The 23,437-nt window shown below is 43.6% G+C and overlaps 1 protein-coding gene across 1 annotated transcript in view; it reads right to left on the reverse strand.

Moving 5' to 3' along the window:
* The window catches only part of LOC108407881 (uncharacterized), a 60,131-nt gene extending 57,064 nt beyond the window's left edge, over positions 1-3,067 (reverse strand). Inside the window, exons 1-2 of the mRNA XM_037009759.2 lie at positions 2,560-3,067; positions 412-674 (exon numbers count right to left, since the gene is read on the reverse strand). Coding sequence (XP_036865654.1) covers positions 412-674; positions 2,560-2,889 — 593 coding nt within the window. The 5' untranslated portion in view covers positions 2,890-3,067. The remainder of the gene's footprint in view (positions 1-411; positions 675-2,559) is intronic.
* Positions 3,068-23,437: the final 20,370 nt, after the last annotated feature.

Below are 23,437 nucleotides of genomic sequence, written 5' to 3' on the forward strand. Positions count from 1 at the left end.
CCGCTGCTGCCAACTGGCGCTCACCACCACCAGTCACCACCCCCAACCTACGCCATCGCCAGCCATGGCCAATGCCGCCGCCACCCTGCCCTCGCATCTGGCTGCGCACCTGCCGACGGCAGCTTCGGAAGTCTGCCTGGGGCACAGACACCCGCGCCTCCCGCCGCTGTGGACGCCACAGCCCACCATGGAGCGCGGCCCATCCACGCTGCCGGCCACTGCAGACCCCGCTCCCCGCCGCTGCCTCTGCCGCCTCTCACGGCGCACCTGCAGAAGGCGGGTTGGACTCTGCCCCCAGCCGCAGACCCCACCGCCGAGGCACCCCAGCCCGCAGCTCCCCGCAGCGGATTCCTTCCCCGCCCGATCCCTCCCCGAGCCGACGCAGCCTACCCCCTGGGGGTGGCTGCTTACGGTGAGCTGCCGCTGCGAGGACAGGCCTGCGCAAGGAAGAGGGCACAGGGTCCCTGGCGAGGTGGGCCCCTGGAGCCAGCGGGAGGCGGCCGCTGTTGGAGGGCTCCAGCCGGCGGCGCAGAACTTTGGCGGGGAAGGGCGACATCAGCGGGAGGAGGCCTTGGCAGCGGTGGGGCAGCAGCCGCCGGGGACGGTGTGAGCGGGAGGCACAGACTAGCGGCGGGCGGGCTCAAGCAGGAAGCTTCCTTCTCTGCAGCGGGTAACTGTACAGTTGGAAGGAAAGATGGTGGGCACCGGAAGTGGGCGGTGCTGGCCGGTGGGACGAACATGCGCAGCGTTGGTTGCGGGCGGACCCCGGCCCCTCCAGCGGCGCTGCCCCCAACTACCCAACGTCGGAGCACGCGCGCATTAATCCCAAAGTCCCCTTTCTGTGCAGCATCCATGTAAAATAAAAGACGGTACTCACAGAACCCAAGAATGGACTAACAGTTACCAAAGAGAAAGGGACTGGGAAGGATGGGAGGGAGGGAGGGAGGGATAAGGGGAAAAAAGGGGGAGGGCATTACTATTAGCAGACATAACGTAGGGGGGGCGCGGGGAAGGCTGTGCAACACAAAGGAGACAAGTAGTGATTTTACAGCATCTTACTACGCTGATGGGAGTGACCAATGTGGTATCTGGGGGGGACTTGGTGAAGGGGGGGGTCTAGTAAACATAACGTTCCTCATGTAACTGTAGATTAATAATACCAAAATAAATAAACAAACAAATAAATAAATAATAAAGACTCTAGTATGAAAACTGGTTTTGCACACAGGAGGTGACTCAGTCCTGGGACTGAGGGACTGACACACACGCGGGCTGCCCTAGCAGGAAGAACCGGTAAACACAGCACCCGGCCTTCCAAACTGGCCTTCCAAACCCTGATCGCGGGATACCTCTGAAAGCTGCTCAGCCCCCACCCCACCTACTCCTCTCCCCTCCTCCTCCACCTCTCCAGAAGGTTCTCCAGGGTGGGCTGAGGTCTTGTCTGTTTGCTAAAGAGTAAGTTAAGAATCTTACTTAACGTCCTGGGTGTTAAAATGCAATCTTACCTTTTAAGATGGGATCCTTCCTGCCTTTTACTATACTGTTCGTGGCTGGGCTTACGTGCCATATTAATTGCCCAGGTTATACATTGCTTGATTAGGGGCTGGAGGAAGAAAAGCAGCATCTGGGCAAAGTTAAAGATAAACTGGGCCTTTTAGCAAGCTAAAGTAAATTTTACAATGGCCTCATTTAATTGACACAATGCATACATGGGCTTGTGCTCAGGTATTTTCTTATCTGGGGGATGTTCAAACATTCCAGGCCAGGTTACTCCTGGCTTTTCAGTTTTAACTAATCTTCACTGAAGAATGCTTATACTCCCACTTTGATTTTCTACTTTAGAGAATTAATGTGACTCTGACTTTGCTGAATTGTTTAATACAGAGTTTTGGTAGAGGTCTTTTTCCACAGGCCCCCACCCTACTCTGACTACACCCACGGTCCCTGTCTCAGAATCTCTGTGACTAGTCATAAATTACTCAGCTGCAGATTACAAACCGAAAAGACAGAAAGATGACTTTCTAAATACAAGAAAATGCACTGTCAGTTCCCAGATCAAAGTAAAGAAACCTCATTACCAAATAAAAAACATGAGAAGTACCTCATGAAAAATTTTTTATTTCAAAGGTGCTGCCTCCAGGCGGCCTCACCCCCGCCGCCCCGCCGCGAGTCACCAGCTCCACAGGCCCTCGCCGAAAAAAAACCACATACGGCAAAACGCCCACCGGCCTCCCCGTCTGCGCGGCCCAGGCGGACGCGCGCGGCGGGGCGGAGAGCAGCCGCCCTCACCACCCGGGCCCGGAAGGTGGAGCAGCGGCTCCGGCGGGCACCTCTCCCCCCGCCACGGCGAACTTAGCCAGCCGCTCGGACGTCCTCCCCGGGCGCACCCGCTCCGCTCCCTCCCTTCCCGGGCGGCCCCTCAGGCGGAGCGCGCCGACTCCCGGCCCCTAGCCGGGCCCCGCGAGCCACGCGCTGCCCGCCGAGCCACTCGCACTGTCGCCCCCTCGTCCGGCTCCCCCGCGCCCCGTCCGGGTCCCGCCGCGCCCCGCGGCCACGTACCTTCCAGCCTGCAGAGCCGTCGCTGTCGCCTTCACCCCCGAAGCAGGGCCCGCTCTGGACCCTCCACTGCAGATCTGCGGCAGCGGGAGCCGCTTCTCGGCCAAGCTCTCTGAAGTCCGGCCGGGCCAGCGGCTCCAAGTCCGGGCCGATCGCCGCCCTCCGCCCTCCGCCCGCCGCCGGAGAGCCGAGAAGGGGCGAGTGCGGCGCCGGGCGCCCAGCGGGCGCGAAGAGGCGATCCGAGGGCGAGGTCGGTGTCGCCCCCACATGAGCGCTGGAAGGACGGCGCAGCCAAGCTGAGCGCGGGCCCAGAACTTCACTGTCCATCAACATCTGGTCTTCGCGGGGTCCCCTGAGGGGATGGGACGGCGGGCCGGAGGCGCCCGGACTGGGCCGGCGGACAGAAGCACGGAGGGCGCCGCAAGGGTTGGCTCTCGGGGAAGGACTCACGATCCTACTGACTGTTGAATATGGCGGGCGGCGGTGCCTGCAGCTAATACGCAGCCGCCGAACTTACGTGATCTGCGCGCGCGCCCAACCCCCCGATTGACGGCCCTCGCAGCCAATGAGCTCGCGGCGCCGTGGCGCAGGCAGTCATTGGGCGGGCGCGCAGAACACGTAAGTCCGGCGGGTGCGTAATGGCTGCAGGCGCCGCCACCGCCTTATTCAACAGCCAGTAGGAACGCGAGCGTCGCCGGGAGAACCCTCTCTCGGGGCATGCTCCGTCCTGCGGTCCGCCGGCTCTGCCCGGGCGCTTCAGGCCCGCCGTCCCGTCCGCGCAGCGGTCCCGGCGGAGACCAGATGTTCATCGACCCGCGAAGTCCTGGGCCCGCGCTGTGCTTGACTACTCCCAACTCCAGGGCACGTTTTTGTTGTTTGCCTGTTTATTTACTGAGTGTCTTGGACATTTTTAGTGAAGTCTACTTTCTCTGCAGTCTGAAGCTTCTAATGGAGAGTGCACAGCACTGCGCATGTACATGCCTTGGGATGATAGTTTTATCTGGGCCCGCTCTGACTGCCGTTCTCCCAGATCGCCCAGTTCAGCTATGTGCCCCTGCTGGCATCATATCCAACTGTTAGGTGCTTGGGAAGAGGATTATCCATTTGTCTTTTTACCATAAAACTTGAATGTTAAAAAAAAAAAAACAGTTACACTGGCTTCTGCGGATTAATTCTATCATTAAATAAAATTTGAGATTGCCTCAGTATTTCATAGCATAATTTTGCATTGATGTAGGTCAAATCATATTGCTTAAAGAATTTGTATACATAAAGAATTAAATCATGTGTGAGATACATGTAAATCCCATGCTTACAGGTTTATAGATTCCATCATGGCATTAACAATTGTAGATATTCCTACTTTCTATTAAGATAAACAATTTAAAGAAAAATGGTAATTTTTCCTCAGAATTATTAAAATGTCTGCTTTTCTATTATGATTTATTTCTTGCTCACTTCTAAAATAATTTATGAAATTATTTTAAATGGTGAATGCTAAGATATTATTTAAATTTTCATAAATAGACAAAAGCAATTAAGAGCTGGCTTCTGGTTGTTAGTCTGAGCTGAAGCTAACAAAGTTATAAAATATTAACATATCTGGAAGAAGAGTTACTTGATTTCGTCTTCATGTGAAGATGTCTGTGATCCTAGAGGTTGTCATGTGAAAATTAAAGCACATAGAATTTAGAATCTTATTAACACTCTAATCTAGCCCAGGCCCCAGATGATGCCCATTAACATCTGTGACAGCTGACTCTCAGGCATCCTTTTGCATTCTAACAAACCCTGACCAATCCTCAGACCCATTTCATGTGCGGAAGGTTATTTCTCCTATTGAACAAAATGCTCCCTTCTTATATCTTTCATTAACTAGCATGAGGCCTGTCTTCTGATAAAATCCAGATCAACTTTTTTCTCGTATTCTAAAGAAGAACATTGATGTAGGACTGAAAAATGTAATTGTATGCTATTCACAAATAAGCCCACTTATGAGGAAACATACCAGTTAGTAGGCTTTTGGCCACAATAAATAGCATATGGGACATAATGTGGCTTAAACAGTGGGGTTTATTAATAAATCTCATTTTTTGAGAACTCTGGAGGTAGGTAATTGCAGAGACAGTTAACACAGCAGCTTTGGAGCAGCTTCTGTCCTTGTGAATATGCATGCACAAGTATTACTTCCTTACTAAGTGTAGCTAAAAGGCAGGGAATGGAGGGAACTTTCTTTGTATCCAGAACCTTTTATCCCATTAAGACACAGAAGAAGATTCCTCTTTTGTGTCAATGGCCAGGACTGGGTTACCTGCCACCTCTAAACTCACTGTTAAGGTAAATGAGGTTATCATGATAAAGTAGGAGTTAAGCCAATCAATACTTATGGGGAACCAGGCATAATGTCTCTTACCCAGACAAAATTGGGATTCTACCCCCAAGAACAAGAGCAGAATGGCTGTTGGGTAGTCAGCTCACAGTCTTCCAAAATATCTTAATCCAAATTTGAAAATCAAGTACTATAGTTGATCTTTTTTTTCTAGTAGATCCTATGACAAAGTATGCTTTTATAAGATTTGAGATATACTTCATACACATAAAATTCACCCACTTAAAGTGTACAGTGGTTTTTAGTGTATTCATAGCCATGCAAACATCACAGCTTAATTTAGAACACTTCCATCACCCTAAAAACAAACCCCATACATATTAGCATTGATTCCCCACTATCTCCCTGCCTCAGCACTGGCAACCCCTACCTACTTTCTGTTTCTATGGATTTGTCAGTTCTGGACATTTCACATAAATGGAATCATATAATTTGTAATCATGTGTGACAGACTTCTTTCACTTAGCATAATGACTTGTAGGTTTGTTCATATTGGAGCATGTATCAGTACTTCATACTTTTTTATTGCCAAACAATATTCCATTTTAAATAAACCCACTTTTTAAAATCCATTCATCAGTAGATGGCCATTTGCTTTGCTATCATTTTTTGTCCATTATGAACAATCCTGGCATAAGCATTTGTATGCAAGTTTTGGCATGAACATATGTTTTCAATTCCCTTGGGTAAGTACTTAGGCATAGAATTGCTGAGTCACATGGGAAGTCTATGTTTAGTATTTTAAGGGATTGCCAAACTATTTTCCAAAGCAGCTGTACCATTTACATTCCCACTAGCAATGAATGTGAGTTCCAGTATTTATGAACACATATTTATGGATACTTGTTATTGCCATCTTTTTTATTTTAGCCATCACAGTGGGTGTAAACAGGTATCTAATTGAGGTTTGATTAATTCCCTTATAACTAATGATACTGAGCATCTTTTCAAGTACTTGTTGGCCTTTTGTATATTTTCTCTGAATAAATGTCCATTCAATTCTTTGTCCACTTTTAAATTGTTTATGTCCTTTTGTTGTTAATTTATAAGCATTCCTTATGTATTCTCATATAAATCCTTTGAAAATATTTTCTCCCATTCTGTAGGTTGTCTTTTCACCTTCTTGACAGTGTTCATTGAAGCACAAAACATTTTAGTTTTGATATAGTCTAATTTATCTACTCTTTCTTTTATTGCTATGATTTTCATTTGTATATTTGAAAACATTGCCTAATCCAAGGTCACAAAGATATACTTCTGTATTTTCTTTTAGGAGTTTTATAGTTTTAGCTCTTACATTTAGGCCTACAATTAATTTTGAGTTAATTTTTGTGTGTGATGAGAGGTATGAGTTCAACTTTATTGTTTCACATGTGAATATCCAGTTGTATCAGATCCATTTACTGAATAGGCTATCCTGTCCCCATTGAATTGTCTTGGAATAAAAATTGGCCATAAATGTAAGGTTTTCTTTCTGGTTTTCCTCAGTTCTATTCTATTGATTCTTATGATTCTTATGCCAGTCCCACGGTGTCTTGATTATCGTAGATTTTTTTGTAAGCTTTCAAACTGGAAAGTGTATATTCCCCAATGTTTTTTTTTTTTCAAAATTGTTTGTCTATTCTGGATCCCTTGCATTTCTGTATAAGTTTTATGATCGGTTTGTCAATTTCTGAAAAAAATCTACCTGGGATTTTGGTAGGGATTGCATTGAATCTAGCAATCAGTTTCAGAAGTGTCACCATCTTAACTGTATTGTCTTTTGATTCACAAGTATAGGATGTCTTCCATTATTTCGACCTTTTAAAATTCTTTCAAAAGAGAGCTTTTTGTAGCTTTCAGAGCCTAAGTTTTACACCTCTTTTGTTAAATGGATTCCCAACTATTCTATTTTTCATGTATTGTAAACAATTTCTTCTTTATTTTTGGATTGTTTTTTGCTAGTGTACAAAAATGCGATTGATTTTTTATATGTTGATTCTGCATCTTGACATTCTGCTGAACTTATTAGTTCGAATTGTTTTTCAGTGGCTTCTTTTGGATTTTGTGTATGTAAGATCAGGTCATCTGGAAATAAAAGTTGTTTTACTTCTTTATTTCCAATCTAGATGCCTTTGTTTTTCTTGCCTAAATGCTCTGGCTAGAACTTCTAATACAATGGAATAGAAATGGTGAGGATGGACTTCTTAGGGGGAAAGCTTTCAGTTTGTCTCCATTAAATATGATGCGAGTTGTGGGTTTTAGTAGGTTCTCTTTTTATATGGTGGAAATTCTTTTGTATTCCCTCCTAGTCTGCTGCCAAAGTCCTGTTTAACAACTTTGTAAAGTAGAATCAGTTTCCATTTTCCAAAATTTCCCTTCTCCCCTCACCTTTCTCCCAGTTTTCATTTACTTGTTAAATTTTTATTGGGCCTATATTTAATAATAGAGTAGTTTTAAGAAATTACTCAAGAATTTAATTGTCAGGTAGGGGATTCTCTCTCCCCACCCTTTGCAGGTGCTAGAATTGCTCTCTCTTTTCCCCTTCTTTCTCAGCATGAGTTACTAATAATTTATACTTACTGTAAAACTAAGTCATTGCCTGAGGGGGACTGCATTTCAAACTTTTCTCTAATTGATGTGTGAAAGACATTTTGTGGTTAAGGAACTTCAGGCTTCCTTAATAATCACTGAGGCTGCCACCAACTCCCATTGAGGAAAACAAACTGATAGTTGATATGAATCATCTTGAGCAAAATGGTAACAGAAAAGCTCCTTCAGAGTGGTATAGAGTAATTTTAATATTAAGTTCGGTTTCCTGTCTGTTTATGTTGGCTAGTTTTGGGGATCAACCTCTTGAGCTCTGAGTTTGGGTGACATTCAGCCTGTTAATAAATAAACAGTGGTATGGGTGAGGTAGGCAGACCAGCTCTGCTGCCTTGGAGAGGTGCTTTACTTCCTTACATCCAACCTTCTCTCAGAAAGGATTTCATGCCACTTAAATCAAGTGATGAGGAAATCGGGACTCTGGGAAAGTGAGGGCCAGAAAGACAGATGCACCACATCTGTTTGGGACATGTGGACTCCCTGCCTGGGCTCATGGGAAACCCTAGCGACTCCTGGAGGGAGATGCTACTGCGTACTAGCCAGGGAATGTGGCAGTGGGGGTATCCCCTCTTCACATGTCGCTGTTGAGGTGAGGCTGACTTGCATCTCCTTGTATAGTGACAGCAGCTGCTCTCTCAAGTCCCACAAGTTAAGCACGTGCCTGCTCCCAAGCCCTGAGAGGGAAGTTGTGAAGTAGAAGATGTACTCCTCCAACTTGGTGACTCCTGCCCTTCCCCAGGCATCTGTCTGTCTCTTAGGGTACAGAACATGCCCAGCACATGGTAGATAATAAATACTTGTTGAGTGAATGGATGGGTAATTATAAACAAAAAGGTACATGAAAGGTACATAGCTAAATTTTCCAGTGACAATTTAAAGCAAGTAATTAAAGCAATCTTTCTAGAAAATCCTGGATATACAGTAGTGGGAAAAAGAAATCATAGACACAACCTCATGATATACAGATGCTGGTGTGTAGACATTAAATAAAGAACAACACAAATATATGATTACAGACCTGGAATGGGTCAGCTCTCTGAGAAGAAAATCTCAGTGTACATTGACCAGGTTTTGGTCAAGGGGAGATGGATGAAAGTGAAAGAAACCACTTCCAGACTTGCCCCTTGAAAACATCCCTTGGTATCCTCCAGCCCTGTCTGGTCCTGGTGTACCTACCTTGTAGCTACGTGTGTATTAAGGGTTGAATTATGTCCCCCTAAAAGCTATGCAGAAGTCCTAACCTCTGGTACCTACAAATGTGGCCTCATTTGGAAATAGGGTTTTTCCAGATGTAATAAGGTTAGGATTAAGGTCATTAGGGTGGGCCCTGATCCAGTATGGCTAGTGTCCTTTTAAGAAGAGGGAAATCTAGACACAGACACTCAAAGAGGGAAAAAGACCACATGGAGCTGAAGGCAGAGATGGAGATCCTGCTGCTGTAAATCAAGGAACACCTGAGACTACCAGAAGCTGGAAAAGCAGAAGAGGATCCTTCTGTAGAGGCTAAGGAAGGTGTACAGTCTTGCAGACACAGTCTGGTGGCCTCTAGAACTGTGAGATGACACACATGTGCAGTCCAAGCCTTCCAGTTTGTGGTACTTTGTTAGCATAGCCACGGACAATGAACAGTATGCTGCACAGAGCAGTTTCTGGATAGAGGAGCAGCCTGGCTGGCCTCAGGCTTTTGTGAATGGGAAATAAGCTTTTACTGTGGGAAACCAAGGAGATTTAAGAGCTTAGTTGTTATTGCAGCACTCCCAAGCTTGCCCTGATGAGTATAGCATCTCAGCACATTCATAAATAGACCCCAACCTACCTTTGCAGCACCAACTGCCATTCACCCTATTCTCCTGTGATATGGGAAACATACTTTCTGTTTCGAATGTTCTTCATTCTCTTTTTTATCAGGAGAAATCATATCCTGTTTAAAGTCCAGCTGAAACATCACTTTCTTCGAGAAGCCTTGTCAGTGCCCTTGTTCTTGCTGCATTTTGCCTGCACTTCCACCAAAGGTAATAGTCACTCATTGTACCACGTTAGGGTTTGGTGTGTGTGTCTATAATGTGCTAGAAAGTGAGCTCCTTGAGGCCAAGGAGAGCATCATGAAGGTTTATATCCCTCATTTCTAGCATAACGTTTAATTCCTGGTACAGGATTTAAGGCATGAGTAAAATTCACTCCAAGAGGAATTTATACTTCTCCCAGCTCTGGGAAGGTCACAGGGGCCCTGCTGGTGGAGGCCAGAGATCTGCTTTTGTCATTGGCCAGCAGTAGTGCCCAAGCTATGTTGTGGCCTCCCTGGGGATGGCAATTCACTGCAATGGGCAGTCTGGCCTTTGTGAACACTGTATGCAGGAAGGCCTGGGGGTCTCTGAGGTCTTAAAAATTGTGACATAATTGACATAACACATTGTGTAAGTTTAAGGTGGACATGTTGACCTGATACATAATTTGATAATCATATTGCAATAGGATACCCACCATTGTGTTAGTTAATCATGTCCCATAATTAGTGTTTCTTTTTCATGGCATGTTGTTGCTTTTTCTAAGGTACTAGCCAGGCAACAGATCAAGAGCTCAGATAGGACTCTTCTCTTATTTCTAAAAATTTTTTGAAGCACTAAACATATTCAGAAAAATACTGATAAAAACACAAACCAATGTACCTGTGATTCAGAATTAACAGATGCTCACATTGTTGATTCTACTTGATATTTTTTTTAAGTAAGAGATGAGTCATTATGGATAATGTTGAAATTATCAATCGTTCCTCTCCACAATTCTCCTAGCTGTCCTGCATCCTTGCCCCACTCTTATAAATTTGGTGTGTGTTCTTTCAGATCATATTTTTGTATTTTACATACGTAGGATGTACATATAAACACATAGTTTTACTTTGTGTTTAAAAATTTTTTAATGGTGTAAAACCATCTGTGCCTTCCTAAAATTTACTTTTAAAAAAAACCCTTAACATTGTTATGTTTGAGACCTATATACATTGATGTATGTAAATTTAGTCTAATCATTGCAACTGCTGTAAAGTATTGTATCCTTGGAATGTATCGCAACTTATTTATCCATTGTTCTACTGATGAACATTTTAGGTTGTTTTGCTTTGACTGTCACTGCCACTGTGCACACCCTCCAACATGTCCCCTGTGCAGTGCTGGCATATTTCTGTAAGGTGTACACCTAGATGCTGACTTTCTGGGTGATTTCATGTGTCCATCTTCAGGGTTCAGTAGATGGAGCCTTCGTTTCTCCAGCAGCTGAGCTCACAGCTCTCCGCTGAAAATAACTGCTCTCCCCAAGTGAGCCTCTCCTCCTGGAGGCAGCCTGGATCCCATGGTGGGAGGACAGAGGGGTACAAAGGTCTGACTCTGGATTTTTTTTGGATTAAAGTATCATTGATATAAAATCTTATAAAGGTTTCAACATTCACCCATATTATCAAGTACTCACCTCCCCCACTGCAGTCACTGTCCATCAGCGTAGTAAGATGCCACAGAGAGGTCTGACTCTTTTTTCAAGTTCAGATGACCCTGAATTGTCAGCATGGCCCCAGAGCTCTGTGGCGTCGGCCCAGTTTCTGCTAAAATCCGCACCACCGGCTAGCTCTTCCCACTGCCCAGTCCTGTTTACTCACACCTTATAGCCATTGTTCCCCAGGCACCTCCAGTCAACTCTGCACAAGCCAAGCTCCATACTGGCATCTGCTTCTGGGGAACTGTCCTGTGGCTCTTGGGAATGGCGCTGTTTTCCAAGCATCTGTGCTGGTTTGCCTGCACTCCAACACCTCCTTTTTCCCCATACCTGTGCCAACACTTGGCATTGTTAAACTTCATTTTTTCCCCAAAATAAAAACTTGTGGCTTTTTATGTAGTGGGAGGTCTTAAATGGCTTCCTTGACTATCAGCTGAGTAAGTTGGGTATTAGAAAAAAACTATAGGGCCACTGTGGCAACATTCCTTCTTGATGGCTAAGGAAGAAGTAGTTTCCATTTAGAAATTTCTTCCTAGCATTTCTTTGAAAACTTATGTTTTTCCAATCCTAAGGATAATTATGAATTCTGAGGATAAAATCAGACAAGAAGTTGGGAAAATGGCAAAAACAATGATAATTCTTATTTGAGAATTAAAGCATACCTTTTTAAAAATTAAAGTATCATTTATATACAATCTTATGAAGGTTTCACATGAGCAACATTATGGTTTCAACATTTACTCATATTATCAAGTTCCCCCCACCCCCATTACAGTCACTGTCCATCAGCATAGTAAGATGCTGTAGAGTCACTACTTGTATTCCCCCAGCTCTACTGCCTTCCCCATGACCTTACTGTACTGTGAGTGCTAATTACAATGCCCTTTAATCCCCTTGTCCCTCTCTACCCATCACCCTCCCTAGCCCTTTCCCTTTGGTAACTGCTAGTTCCTTTTTGGAGTCTGTGGGTCTGCTGCTGTTTTGTTCCTTCAGTTTTGTAAAGCGTAACATTCATTAACAAGGAGGCAAGACTGGTCACGAGTCCACTGACGTCTTGAAAGCAAGAGCAGGAAACAATATGAAGCTGAGCCAGTGGATCAGGTTGACATTCTGGAAACTAGGACAACAGCACTCAGGAGAGATGCAGCAACAACCTACTCAGTCAGTCTCACACAAATAGCTGCTGTGTGTGTGTATGTGTTCATGGCCCATTTCCTGCTAACGGTGAATTATTTTTGCAGAAAAGGAAGTATTAGTAATTTCATTTGCATAGTGCACTTTATACAGATGCTTTGAGTGGGGTTACAAAAACAGTAAGTTTGGAAGCAAAATATACACTTAAACAGCAATTTTGACATGTGAGTGCAGTGCTGTTAACTTTGCTGGGAGATCTGAATGTTACATTATACAAATTCCATCCTATGGTATTTGGATTTTCTAGTGTTTGAATATTTGTGGTAGGTTACAGTTCTTTGTAAAACAGACAATATTTTCATTGGATAAAAAAGGAAATCAGAGGTGGAGGCAAGATGGCAGCATAAGTAGGAGAGTGGGAATCTCCTCCCAAAAACATACATATTTTTGAAAATACAACAAATACAACTAATCCTAAAAGAGAGACCAGAAGACACAGGACAACAGCCAGACTACATCCACACGTGTGACAGCCCAGCGCCTGGTGAAAGGGGTAAGATACAAGCCCCGGTCCGGGGGGACCCGAGCGCCCCTCACCCAGCTCCCAGCAGGAGGAGAGGAGTCGGAGTGGGGAGGGAGAGGGAGCCCAGGACTGCTAAACACCCAGCCCTAGCCATCCGCACCAGAGCGCAGACACAGTGCATGCGTGGAGGGCTAGAAACTAGGGAAAAAGGGCAGCAAGACCTCTGAGCGGGTCCCGAAGCTGATGCCCCTGTGACAAAGAAAAGCGAGTGCTTTTTGAAAGTCTTAAAGGGACAGGACGCCACAGCTGGATGGAAACAACCAAGGTCACAGTCCAGAAGCTGGAAATTCCAGGGAAACCTGGGCGCACTAACCCCCTGGGCGACAGCTCTGAGACCCCCTCATGGAGATAAACAGCCAAACAGCCCCCAGTCCATTACCCCTCCAGGGCCCTGCCACAGCAGAGAAGCAGCCTGAGGCTGGCCACACCCTCAGCAAGGGAGGTTCCTCCATACCCGCCCGGCAAGACACAAAGACCCAGCCTACATGCAATTGCCCAACACAAGCCACTAGGGGCCGCAGTTGTCCCAGTAAAGAAAGGCCAGTAGCAAGAGGAAAGTTTGGCCCTCCCAGCTGACAGTCAATAGCACCTGTCAACATGAAAAGGCAAAAAAATTTGATCCAGACAAGACTAACCCAGACAGCTTTGGCATGTGCTACATCTTCCGCTGAGAAGGAACCTGGGGAGATAGATTTAACCAGTCTTCCTGAAAAAGAATTCAAAACAAAAGTCATAACCATACTGATGGACTTGCAGAGAAATATGCAAGAACTAAGGAAGGAGAATACAGAAATAAAACAAGCTCTGGAAGGACTTCAAAACAGAATGGACGAGATGCAAGAGACCATTAATGGACTAGAAAACAGAGGACAGGAACGCACAGAGGCTGATGCAGAGAGAGATAAAAGGAACTCCAGGAATGAAAGAATTCTAAGAGAGTGGAGTGACCAATCGAAACGGAACAATATCCGCATTATAGCGGTACCAGAAGAAGAGAGAGAAAAAGGGATAGAAAGTGTCTTTAAAGAAATAATTGCTAAAAACTTCCCCAAACTAGGGGAGGAAATGGCCTCTCAGACCACAGAGGTACACAGAGCTCCCATGACAAGGGATCCAAGGAGGGCAACACCAAGACACATAATAATTAAAATGGCAAAGATCAAAGACAAGGACAAAGTATTAAAGGCAGCCAGAGAGAAAAAAAGGTCACCTACAAAGGAAAACCCATCAGGCTATCATCAGACTTCTCAACAGAAACCCTACAGGCCAGAAGAGAATGGCATGATATACTTAATGCAATGAAACAGAAGGGCATCGAACCAAGACTACTGTATCCAGCATGATTATCATTTAAATATGAAGGAGGGATTAAACAATTCCCAGACAAGCAAAAGTTGAGGGACTTTGCCTCCCACAAACCACCTCTACAGGGTATCTTAGAGGGACTGCTCTAGATGGGAGCACTCCTAAAAAGAACACAGAATAAAACACCCAACATATGAAGAAGGGAGGAGGAGCAATAAGAAGGGAGAGAAATAAAGAATCATCAGACCATGTTTATAATAGCACAACAAGTGAGTTAAGTTATACAGTAAGATAGTAAAGAAGCTAACCCTGAACCTTTGGTAACCACAAACTTAAAGCCTTCAATGGCAATAAGTACATACCTTTCAATAATCAACCTAAATATAAATGGACTGAATGCACCAATCAAAAGACACAGAGTAATAGAATGGATAAAAAAGCAAGACCCATCCAAATGCTGCTTACAAGAGACTCACCTCAAACCCAAAGACATGCACAGACTTAAAGTCAAGGGATGGAAAAATATATTTCATGCAAACAACAGAGAGAAAAAAGCAGGTGTTGCGATACTAGTATCAGACAAAACAGACTTCAAAATAAAGAAAGTAACAAAAGACAAAGGACATTACATAATTATAAAGGGCTCAGTCCAACAAGAGGATATAACCATTATAACTATATATGCACCCAATACAGGAGCACTAACATACCTGAAACAAATACTAACGGAACTAAAGGAGGAAATAGAATGCGATGCATTCATTCTGGGAGACTTCAACACACCACTCACTCCAAAGGAGAGATCCACCAGACAGAAAATAAGTAAGGACACAGAGGCACTGAACAACACACTAGAACAGATGGACCTAATAGACAGACATCTACAGAACTCTACATCCAAAAGCAACAGGATACACATTCTTCTCAAGCACACATGGAACATTCTCCAGAATAGACCACATACTAGGCCACAAAAAGAGCCTCAGTAAATTCCAAAATATTGAAATCCTACCAACCAACTTTTAAGACCACAAAGGCATAAAACTAGAAATAAACTGTACAAAGAAAGCAAAAAGGCTCACAAATACATGGAGGCTTAACAACACGCTCCTAAACAATCAATGGATCAGTGACCAAATCAAAACAGAGACCCAGCAATATATGGAAACAAACGGCAACAACAACACAAAGCCCCAATTTCTGTGGGATACAGCGAAAGCAGTCTAAAGAGGAGAGTGTATAGCAATCCAGGCATATGTAAAGAAGGAAGAACAATCCCAAATGAATGGTCTAATGTCACAATTATCGAAATTGGAAAAAGAAGAACAAATGAGGCATAAGGTCAGCAGAAGGAGGGACATAATAAAGATCAGATAAGAAATAAATAAAATTGAGAAGAATAAAACAATAGCAAAAATCAATGAAACCAAGAGCTGGTTCTTTAAGAAAATAAACAAAATAGATAAGCCTCTAGCCAGACTTATCAAGAGGAAAAGAGAGTCAACATGAATCAACAGAATCAGAAAGGAGAATGGAAAAATTCACGGACCACACAGAAATACAAAGAATTATTAGACAGTACTATGAAAACCTATATGCTAACAAGCTGGGAAACCTAGGAGAAATGGACAACTTCCTAGGAAAATGCAACCTTCCAAGACTGACCCAGAAAGAAACAGAAAATCTAAACAGACCAATTACCAGCAATGAAATTGAAGCAGTAATCAAAAAACTACCAAAGAACAAAATCCCCGGGCCAGATGGATTTACCTCGGAATTTTATCAGACATATAGGGAAGACAAAACACCCATTCTCCTTAAAGTTTTCCAAAAAATAGAAGAGGAGGGAATACTCCCAAACTCATTCTATGAAGCCAACATTACCCTAATACCAAAACCAGGCAAAGACCCCACCAAAAAAGAAAACTACAGACCAATATCCCTGATGAATGTAGATGCAAAAATACTCAAGAAAATATTAGCAAACTGAATTCAAAAATACATCAAAAGGATCGTACACCATGATCAAGTGGGATTCATCCCAGGGATGCAAGGATGGTACAACATTCGAAAATCCATCAACATCATCCACCACATCAACAAAAAGAAAAACATAAACCACACGATCATCTCCATAGATGCTGAAAAAGCATTTGGCAAAATTCAGCATCCATGCATGATAAAAACTCTCAGCAAAATAGGAATAGAGGGCAAGTACCTCAACATAATAAAGGCTATATATCATAAACCCACAGCCAACATTATACTGAACAGCAAGAAGCTGAAAGCTTTTTCTCTGAGTTCAGGAACTAGACAGGGATGCCCACTCTCCCCACTGTTATTTAACATAATACTGGAGGTCCTAGCCACGGCAATCAGACAAAACAAAGAAATACAAGAAATCCAGATTGGTAAAGAAGAAGTTAAACTGTCACTATTTGCAGATGACATGATATTTTACATAAAGAACCCTAAAGACTCCATTCCAAAACTACTAGAAGTGATATCGGAATACAGCAAAGTTGCAGGATACAAAATTAACACACAGAAATCTGTAGCTTTCCTATACACTAACAATAAACCAATAGAAAGAGAAACCAGGAAAACAATTCCATTCACCATTGCATCAAAAAGAATAAAATACCTAGGAATAAACCTAAACAAAGAAGTGAAAGACCTATACTCTGAAAACTACAAGTCACTCTTAAGAGAAATTAAAGGGGACACTAACAAATGGAAACTCATCCCATGCTCTTGCCTGTAAGAATTAATATCGTCAAAATGGCCATCCTGCCCAAAGCAATATACAGATTTGATGCAAGCCCCATCAAATTACCAGCAACATTCTTCAATGAATTGGAACAAATAATTCAAAAATTCATATGGAAACACCAAAGACCCCAAATAGCCAAAGCAATCCTGAGAAAGAAGAATAAAGTAGGGGGGATCTCACTCCCCAACTTCAATCTCTACTATAAAGCCATAGTAATCAAGACAATTTGGTACTGGCACAAGAACAGAGCCACAGTCCAGTGGAACAGACTAGAGACTCCAGACATTAACCCAAACATATATGGGCAATTAATATGTGAGAAAGGAGCCATGGACATACAATGGCAAAATGACAGTCTCTTTAATAGATGGTGCTGGCAAAACTGGACAGCTACATGTAGGAGAATGAAGCTGGACCATTGTCTAACCCCATATACAAAGGTAAATTCAAAATGGATCAAAGACCTGAATGTAAGTCATGAAACCATTAAACTCTTGGAAAAAAACATAGGCAAAAACCTCTTAGACATAAACATGAGTGAACTCTTCTTGAACATATCTCCCTGGGCAAGGAAAACAACAGCAAAAATGAACAAGTGGGACTATATTAAGCTGAAAAGCTTCTGTACAGCAAAAGACACCATCTATAGAACAAAAAGGAACCCTACAGTATGGGAGAATATATTTGAAAATGACAGATTCGATAAAGGCTTGACCTCCAGAATATATAAAGAGCTCACATGCCTCAACAAACAGGAAACAAATAATCCAATTAAAAAAATGTGCAGAGGAACTGAACAGACAGTTCTCCAAAAAAGAAATACAGATGGCCAACAGACACATGAAAAGATGCTCCACATCGCTAATTATCAGAGAAATGCAAATTAAAACTACAATGAGGTATCACCTCACACCAGTAAGGATGGCTACCATCCAAAAGACAAACAACAACAAATGTTGGCGAGGCTGTGAAGAAAGGGGAACCCTCCTACACTGCTGGTGGGAATGTAAATTAGTTCAACTATTGTGGAAAGCAGTATGGAGGTTCCTCAAAATGCTCAAAACAGACTTACCATTTGACCCAGGAATTCCAATCCTAGGAATTTACCCTAAGAATGCAGCAATCAAGTTTGAAAAAGACAGATGCATCCCTATGTTTATCGCAGCACTATTTACAATAGCAAGAATTGGAAGCAACCTAAATGTCCATTGGTAGATGAATGGATAAAGAAGATGTGGTACATATACACAATGGAATATTACTCAGCCATAAGAAGAGGGCAAATCCTGCCATTTGCAGCGACATGGATGGTGCTGGAGGGTATTATGCTCAGTGAAATAAGCCAAGCAGAGAAAGAGAAATGCCAAATGATTTCACTCATCTGTGGAGTATAAGAAGAAATGAAAAACTGAAGGAACAAAACAGTAGCGGAATCACAGAACCCAAGAATGGACTAACAGGTACTGAAAGGGACTGGGGAGGATGGGTGGGTAGGGAGGGATAAGGTGGGGGAAGAAGAAGGGGGGTATGAAGATTAGCATGCATGGGGCCGTGGGAGAAAGGGGAGGGCTGTATAACACAGAGAAGATAAGTAGTGATTCTATAACATTTTGCTATGCTGATGGACAGTGACTGTAAAGGGGTTTAGAGGGTTGTCCTGGTATAGGGGAGAGCCTAGTAAACATAATATTCTTCATGTAAGTGTAGATTAATGATAACAAAAAAAAATAAGCAGTTCCTGGGTGGTGACCTCCAATGAGTTCTACACAATGATATAAAGGGCATATCAAAGTGTGGGCAAAGGGTCTGTTTGTGTTCATACAGAGGATCAAAGCCTAATTTGGCTACCCAGAAAATGAACTAAGATACGATATGAAGAAGAACTTCCAACATCAGCAGTCTCTGGAAGAGTCATACCAGAAGATGATCATCAAAAAACCTCAACAAAGATCCAGGTGATGCTGCAGTTGTAGCTGCATTCATCCTACCGGTTCCTGGACTTACCATTGGAATGAAGAAGGAGATATCTAAGCTGGCCTGTGCATACAGTAAAACAACAATTTGACTGGATCCATACTGTCAGAACTCAACCAAGAATTAGGAGAAGTGCAAGTTGCAGTGCTCCAAAATCTTACAACTACAGACTATCTACTGTTAAAGAACATATCGGATGTGAACAGTTCCCAGGAATGGGTTGTTTTAACTTGTCTGATTTCTCTCAGACTGTTCAAGTTCAGTTGGACAATATCCATCATATCATAGATAAATTCTCACAAATGCCTAGGATGCCTAACAGGTTTTCTTGGTTTCACTGGAGATGGCTGGTAATTATAGATCTGCTTTGGTTATGTAACTGTATTCCTATTGTGTTAATGTGTGTGCACAATTTAAATAGTATTTTAAAACCTATACATGCTTAAGTTACTCTGCAAGAAGATATGTCAAAGAAATAATCAATCTTCCCATGTTTTCTTCTGCCTGCTACTTCTATAGCTTTTCTTCTTCCTTCCTAATTACAACCTTAAATAGAATTCGTGCCTCATATCAAATTTACCAAGTATCATAATTCCTCCAAGTGGTAAAGATACCTCAAGACAAATGCTGGGCATAGAAGCCACAGGGCATAAATCTGCAAAGAAGTAAAAAGCTAACCTTTTCAAACAATATGGCTTCTCTCTCACTTACCAACTTTACATTTCCCTGTATGGCCCCGGAAGATAACTGGTTAGCCAGAGACGGGTAAGATTCCTCAAGGGAGGAACAACCTAAGACAGGCACAGTCGCAGCGGGTCCATCAGGTGAGAAATTGGGGATCAACAGAGGTGAGGCTTAGAACCTCACCACCCCCCATTTTGAGAGAAATCTTCTGCATCTGTGGATGTTTTATTGCCGTTGTCTAGCTTGGATTAACACATCATCTACAGGCACACACCTGATCATCTACATTTGCTCTCTTACAGCACTAAACTATGTTTTCTACCTTTATCTTGCATCTACCTACCACTTCAGCATTTTATTAAAAATAATAATAATAATAATAATAATAAAGGGAGAAATGTGGGATCCACATATAAATCAAGTATGAAAATCAAACGAATATTCATATTTGACTTGATTGTTTATAGTTCATAATGCGTGATCAAAACCGAAAGTTTCTGTGATGACTGCCCTTGTACTGTTCACCATGTAAGAACTTATTCACTATGTAAGAATTTGTTCACCATGTAAGAACTTGTTCGTTATGCTTCAGAAGATTGGAGAATGACGAGAATTAGGCTTGGGGTGGATTAATGATTGTGCATTGGGCATTGACTCCCCTATACAGAATTTTATTGTTGTTAACAACCATTTGATCAATAAATATGAGAGATGCCCTCTCAAAGAAAAAAGGAAATCAACCTATGTTTCCTTATTTTTTATTGCAGCCACCATTTAAAAACACATCAATAAATGTTACAAAAATATATAGAAGCATATGATTTTAGGAATTTCTGAGAATTACTATTTCTCATTCCTGAATTCCAAAGATTAATATCTGTTGAGAATTTTGGAACACTCAAGAAGCTTTGCTAGTTAAAGTGGGGACCCCTAGGATTTGGAAAATGGACCAAAAAAGAAGCAGATGTGCTGGGCAGAGCCAGGAAATGGTAATGATGTCACGGGCAGCACAGTTAAAGTCATGGTAAAGTAAGGCCCTGATGGTCTTCATACAGATTAGCCTGGGAGATTGTCAAAATAAAACCATATTTGTACTGAATACCTGCAGGTATTCAGGAGAAAACTGCCCCCAGCACTGCTGGAGGAGCTGAGAGGCAGAGCTGGACTGAATGGTGACCTGGGAATGGTCACCGAATGGGTGACCCAGGGAAACACTTGGGTGACCTGGGGTCAGGCCTGCGCCTCCCTCCGCAGAGCCAGCAGGAGCTGGCATGAACGAGGAGGCATCCCAGGGTTTGTGAGACACATGAAGGGGATGGATGAAGGGGATTTCTCCTTCAGAGAGGAGCAGAGTGTCCTGAGAGGGCACGCCAGCTGTGAGGCTTGAAGGGTAGTGAGGTGGCTTGAAGTGCTGGGACGAACTCCGTCCATCTGGCAGTGTGAGTGGTGAGGCCTTGAGCTGACCTTCCAGGGTCCAAGATGGAGAACTGCACCCGGTGGTCCCACTGCAGAGCTGTGACAGACCCCTTCCACACTGGGGTCAGAATCACAGTGTTCGATGGCAGTAAGGGCTGCCCATAAGTTATATTTTTATTTCCCACCTGTGTCAGATGCTAAGATCCTATTCTTGGTAAAATACAGCAGCCTTCTCAGAGGCATGGGAAATACCTTTGGGGAAACCCCCTCACTCAAGCCTCTGTGCCCTTCTCAGAGTCCTTGGAAATAGGAAAGACAGAAAGGCGCAGCCTCATGGAAGACATGATTCTATGACCAACCAGGGTGTAGAGGAAGGTGCTTCAGAGTGAGACAACGGCCGGTTCACACAGGCCCGGTGGAGTCAGCTCATGCCTGGCTTTGGTCAGTGAGCCAGACTCTCAGGAAGACGCAGCTGCTCTCTCTGTCCCCAGACTGCAGGCGCTGTGATAGCCCGGGCTCTCAGGGAGAAGGCAGTGTGATGCAGAGCTGAGGGCCCAGCATGTGGAGCCAGACAACACCAAGAGCGAGTCCCAGCTCAGCCCTCATGGCTTTATGTGGCCCCTCCCTTTAGTCACCTCGGGGGTCCACTCCACAGGTGTCAGTAGGCTGGACTGAGGTAGCACGTTCTGCTTCCTGGTCCACACTGAGTGCCTGGTAGCTTTTACACTTAAATGAAGGATAGGTTTCGAGGTTTAATCTCTTGCTTTGATTTGATCCACATCAGTGGGTCACATTGCTGTGGTTGCATCAGTGTAGAGCAAAGAACTGCCTCTGGTTGGAGACAGGCTGCATGTTCTTACATATTAAAGCAGTTGATTAGCTGTGAAAAATAGGTGAGATTTCAATGGTTTCCAGTGATAGCTTATGTGTAAAGCTCAATAACCAGCTGTGATTGGAAATGCTTACTTCTAATACTTCCCCCAGGAGCTGCTGAGGGTCTCTGTCCCTGGTCAGTCCTCACTGATCTACTAGCCCCACTTCCTTCTGCTGGCCTACATCCCCCAGGTGCCTCCTGGCCACCCAGCAGTTGGTTCATCTGTGCCCCATCTTCACATCCATGATGATCTAGCTTCCATCCTGTTGTTCAAAACTTTGTCCCATGCCCTTCCAGGAATCGGTTAGATTCTGCTAAGCCAGGGTGGGCCTCAGACACAGCACACTGGCTTTCTTATGTCAGTTCACCTGCCTTCTTGGGGCACCACAACAGCCCTGAGGGGGTGGGGGTAAGGGCCACTGGGAACCAGCTCTGCCAAGAGTCAGCCCTCAGCTGACCTACCTGCCATGTGCCATAAACTGGAAATTCATTTGTGTTTATATCAATTTTCTTTTAAAATGAAACACCTCCAGGGAGGATTGACATATATACAGTTATAAGTTTAGTATCTATGATTACTACAATGTGGAGTAACTGGTCAGAAATGAATCTCCCAACTCCAATGTTACTGGTATGGGAAAGTTCCATCTACCTTAAAATATTCTTTATATGTCATTTCCAGAAAAACATTGTTGGCAAAGGGCTAGACTACTTTTTCTCTAAAATAATCTTCATTTATCTTAATGATCTATAATGGATTCATCATCCCTGAATTTCAATGCCCATACCAATCCTACATATTTTTGTTTACCCTGATTATCATGAACATGTAATACATTTTCTTATCTACATGCCAGTTTCCGAGTTGGTCATCGCTGTAACTGATGGTGTTCTGGGTTTAAGGGCATCTCTGATGGGGAGCAGGGGAAGCACACTCATGGTCTGATTTGAGAGGCAACCTCTCCTAAATCATGTTCCTCCACTGACCCTGTGCATATCCCTGAGTAGCCAGTGTTCAGCCATTAGTCCAGGCCTTTTAGAGAGACTTCAGAGGGGCTTTAATTGTCATCTAGTTCCATTCCCTCACTGATCTTCACAGAGAGGAGACCTGAGGTCCTCTGTGGCTGGCATCTCAGCTGAGCTCACAGGGAGCAGCGCTGGGTTTCTACAACTCCAGTCTCCTCACTGGGGAGCAGTGCATTTCCCACCTTGGATGAGTAAGGAGTGGGCACTTCCCATGGCCACAGTCACCAGGCAAATGCCATCTGGAAGGAGTAATGCCTAAAAGTGTTACTACCCTCTCTTTGGTAGTAACTCTTAATGTAGGAAAGAAAAAGGAAAATCAAAAGTAGGACCAGTCTACTGGATCTGGAGCGGCCCTGTGCAAGGGAAACACAGTGCAAGCCACATGTGTAATTTTGTTTCCTAGTAGCCACATTAACAAGTAAAGAATCTAAATATATTTTAATTCTAGGTATGTCTTAATTACCTAATTAATTCTAATAAATATCATTTATTTAACCTGACACACACAAAACACAATTTCAATATAATGATTATTAACAAGACATTTTACATTATTTTTGTACTAAGCTTTGACATCTGGAAGGCATGTTACACATTTGGCACACCTCAGGACTGTCCACATATCAAGTACTCAATAGCCACATGTGGACAGCG

The sequence above is a fragment of the Manis javanica genome, chromosome 2 (assembly GCF_040802235.1).
Source record: "Manis javanica isolate MJ-LG chromosome 2, MJ_LKY, whole genome shotgun sequence".
Lineage (NCBI taxonomy): Eukaryota > Metazoa > Chordata > Mammalia > Pholidota > Manidae > Manis > Manis javanica.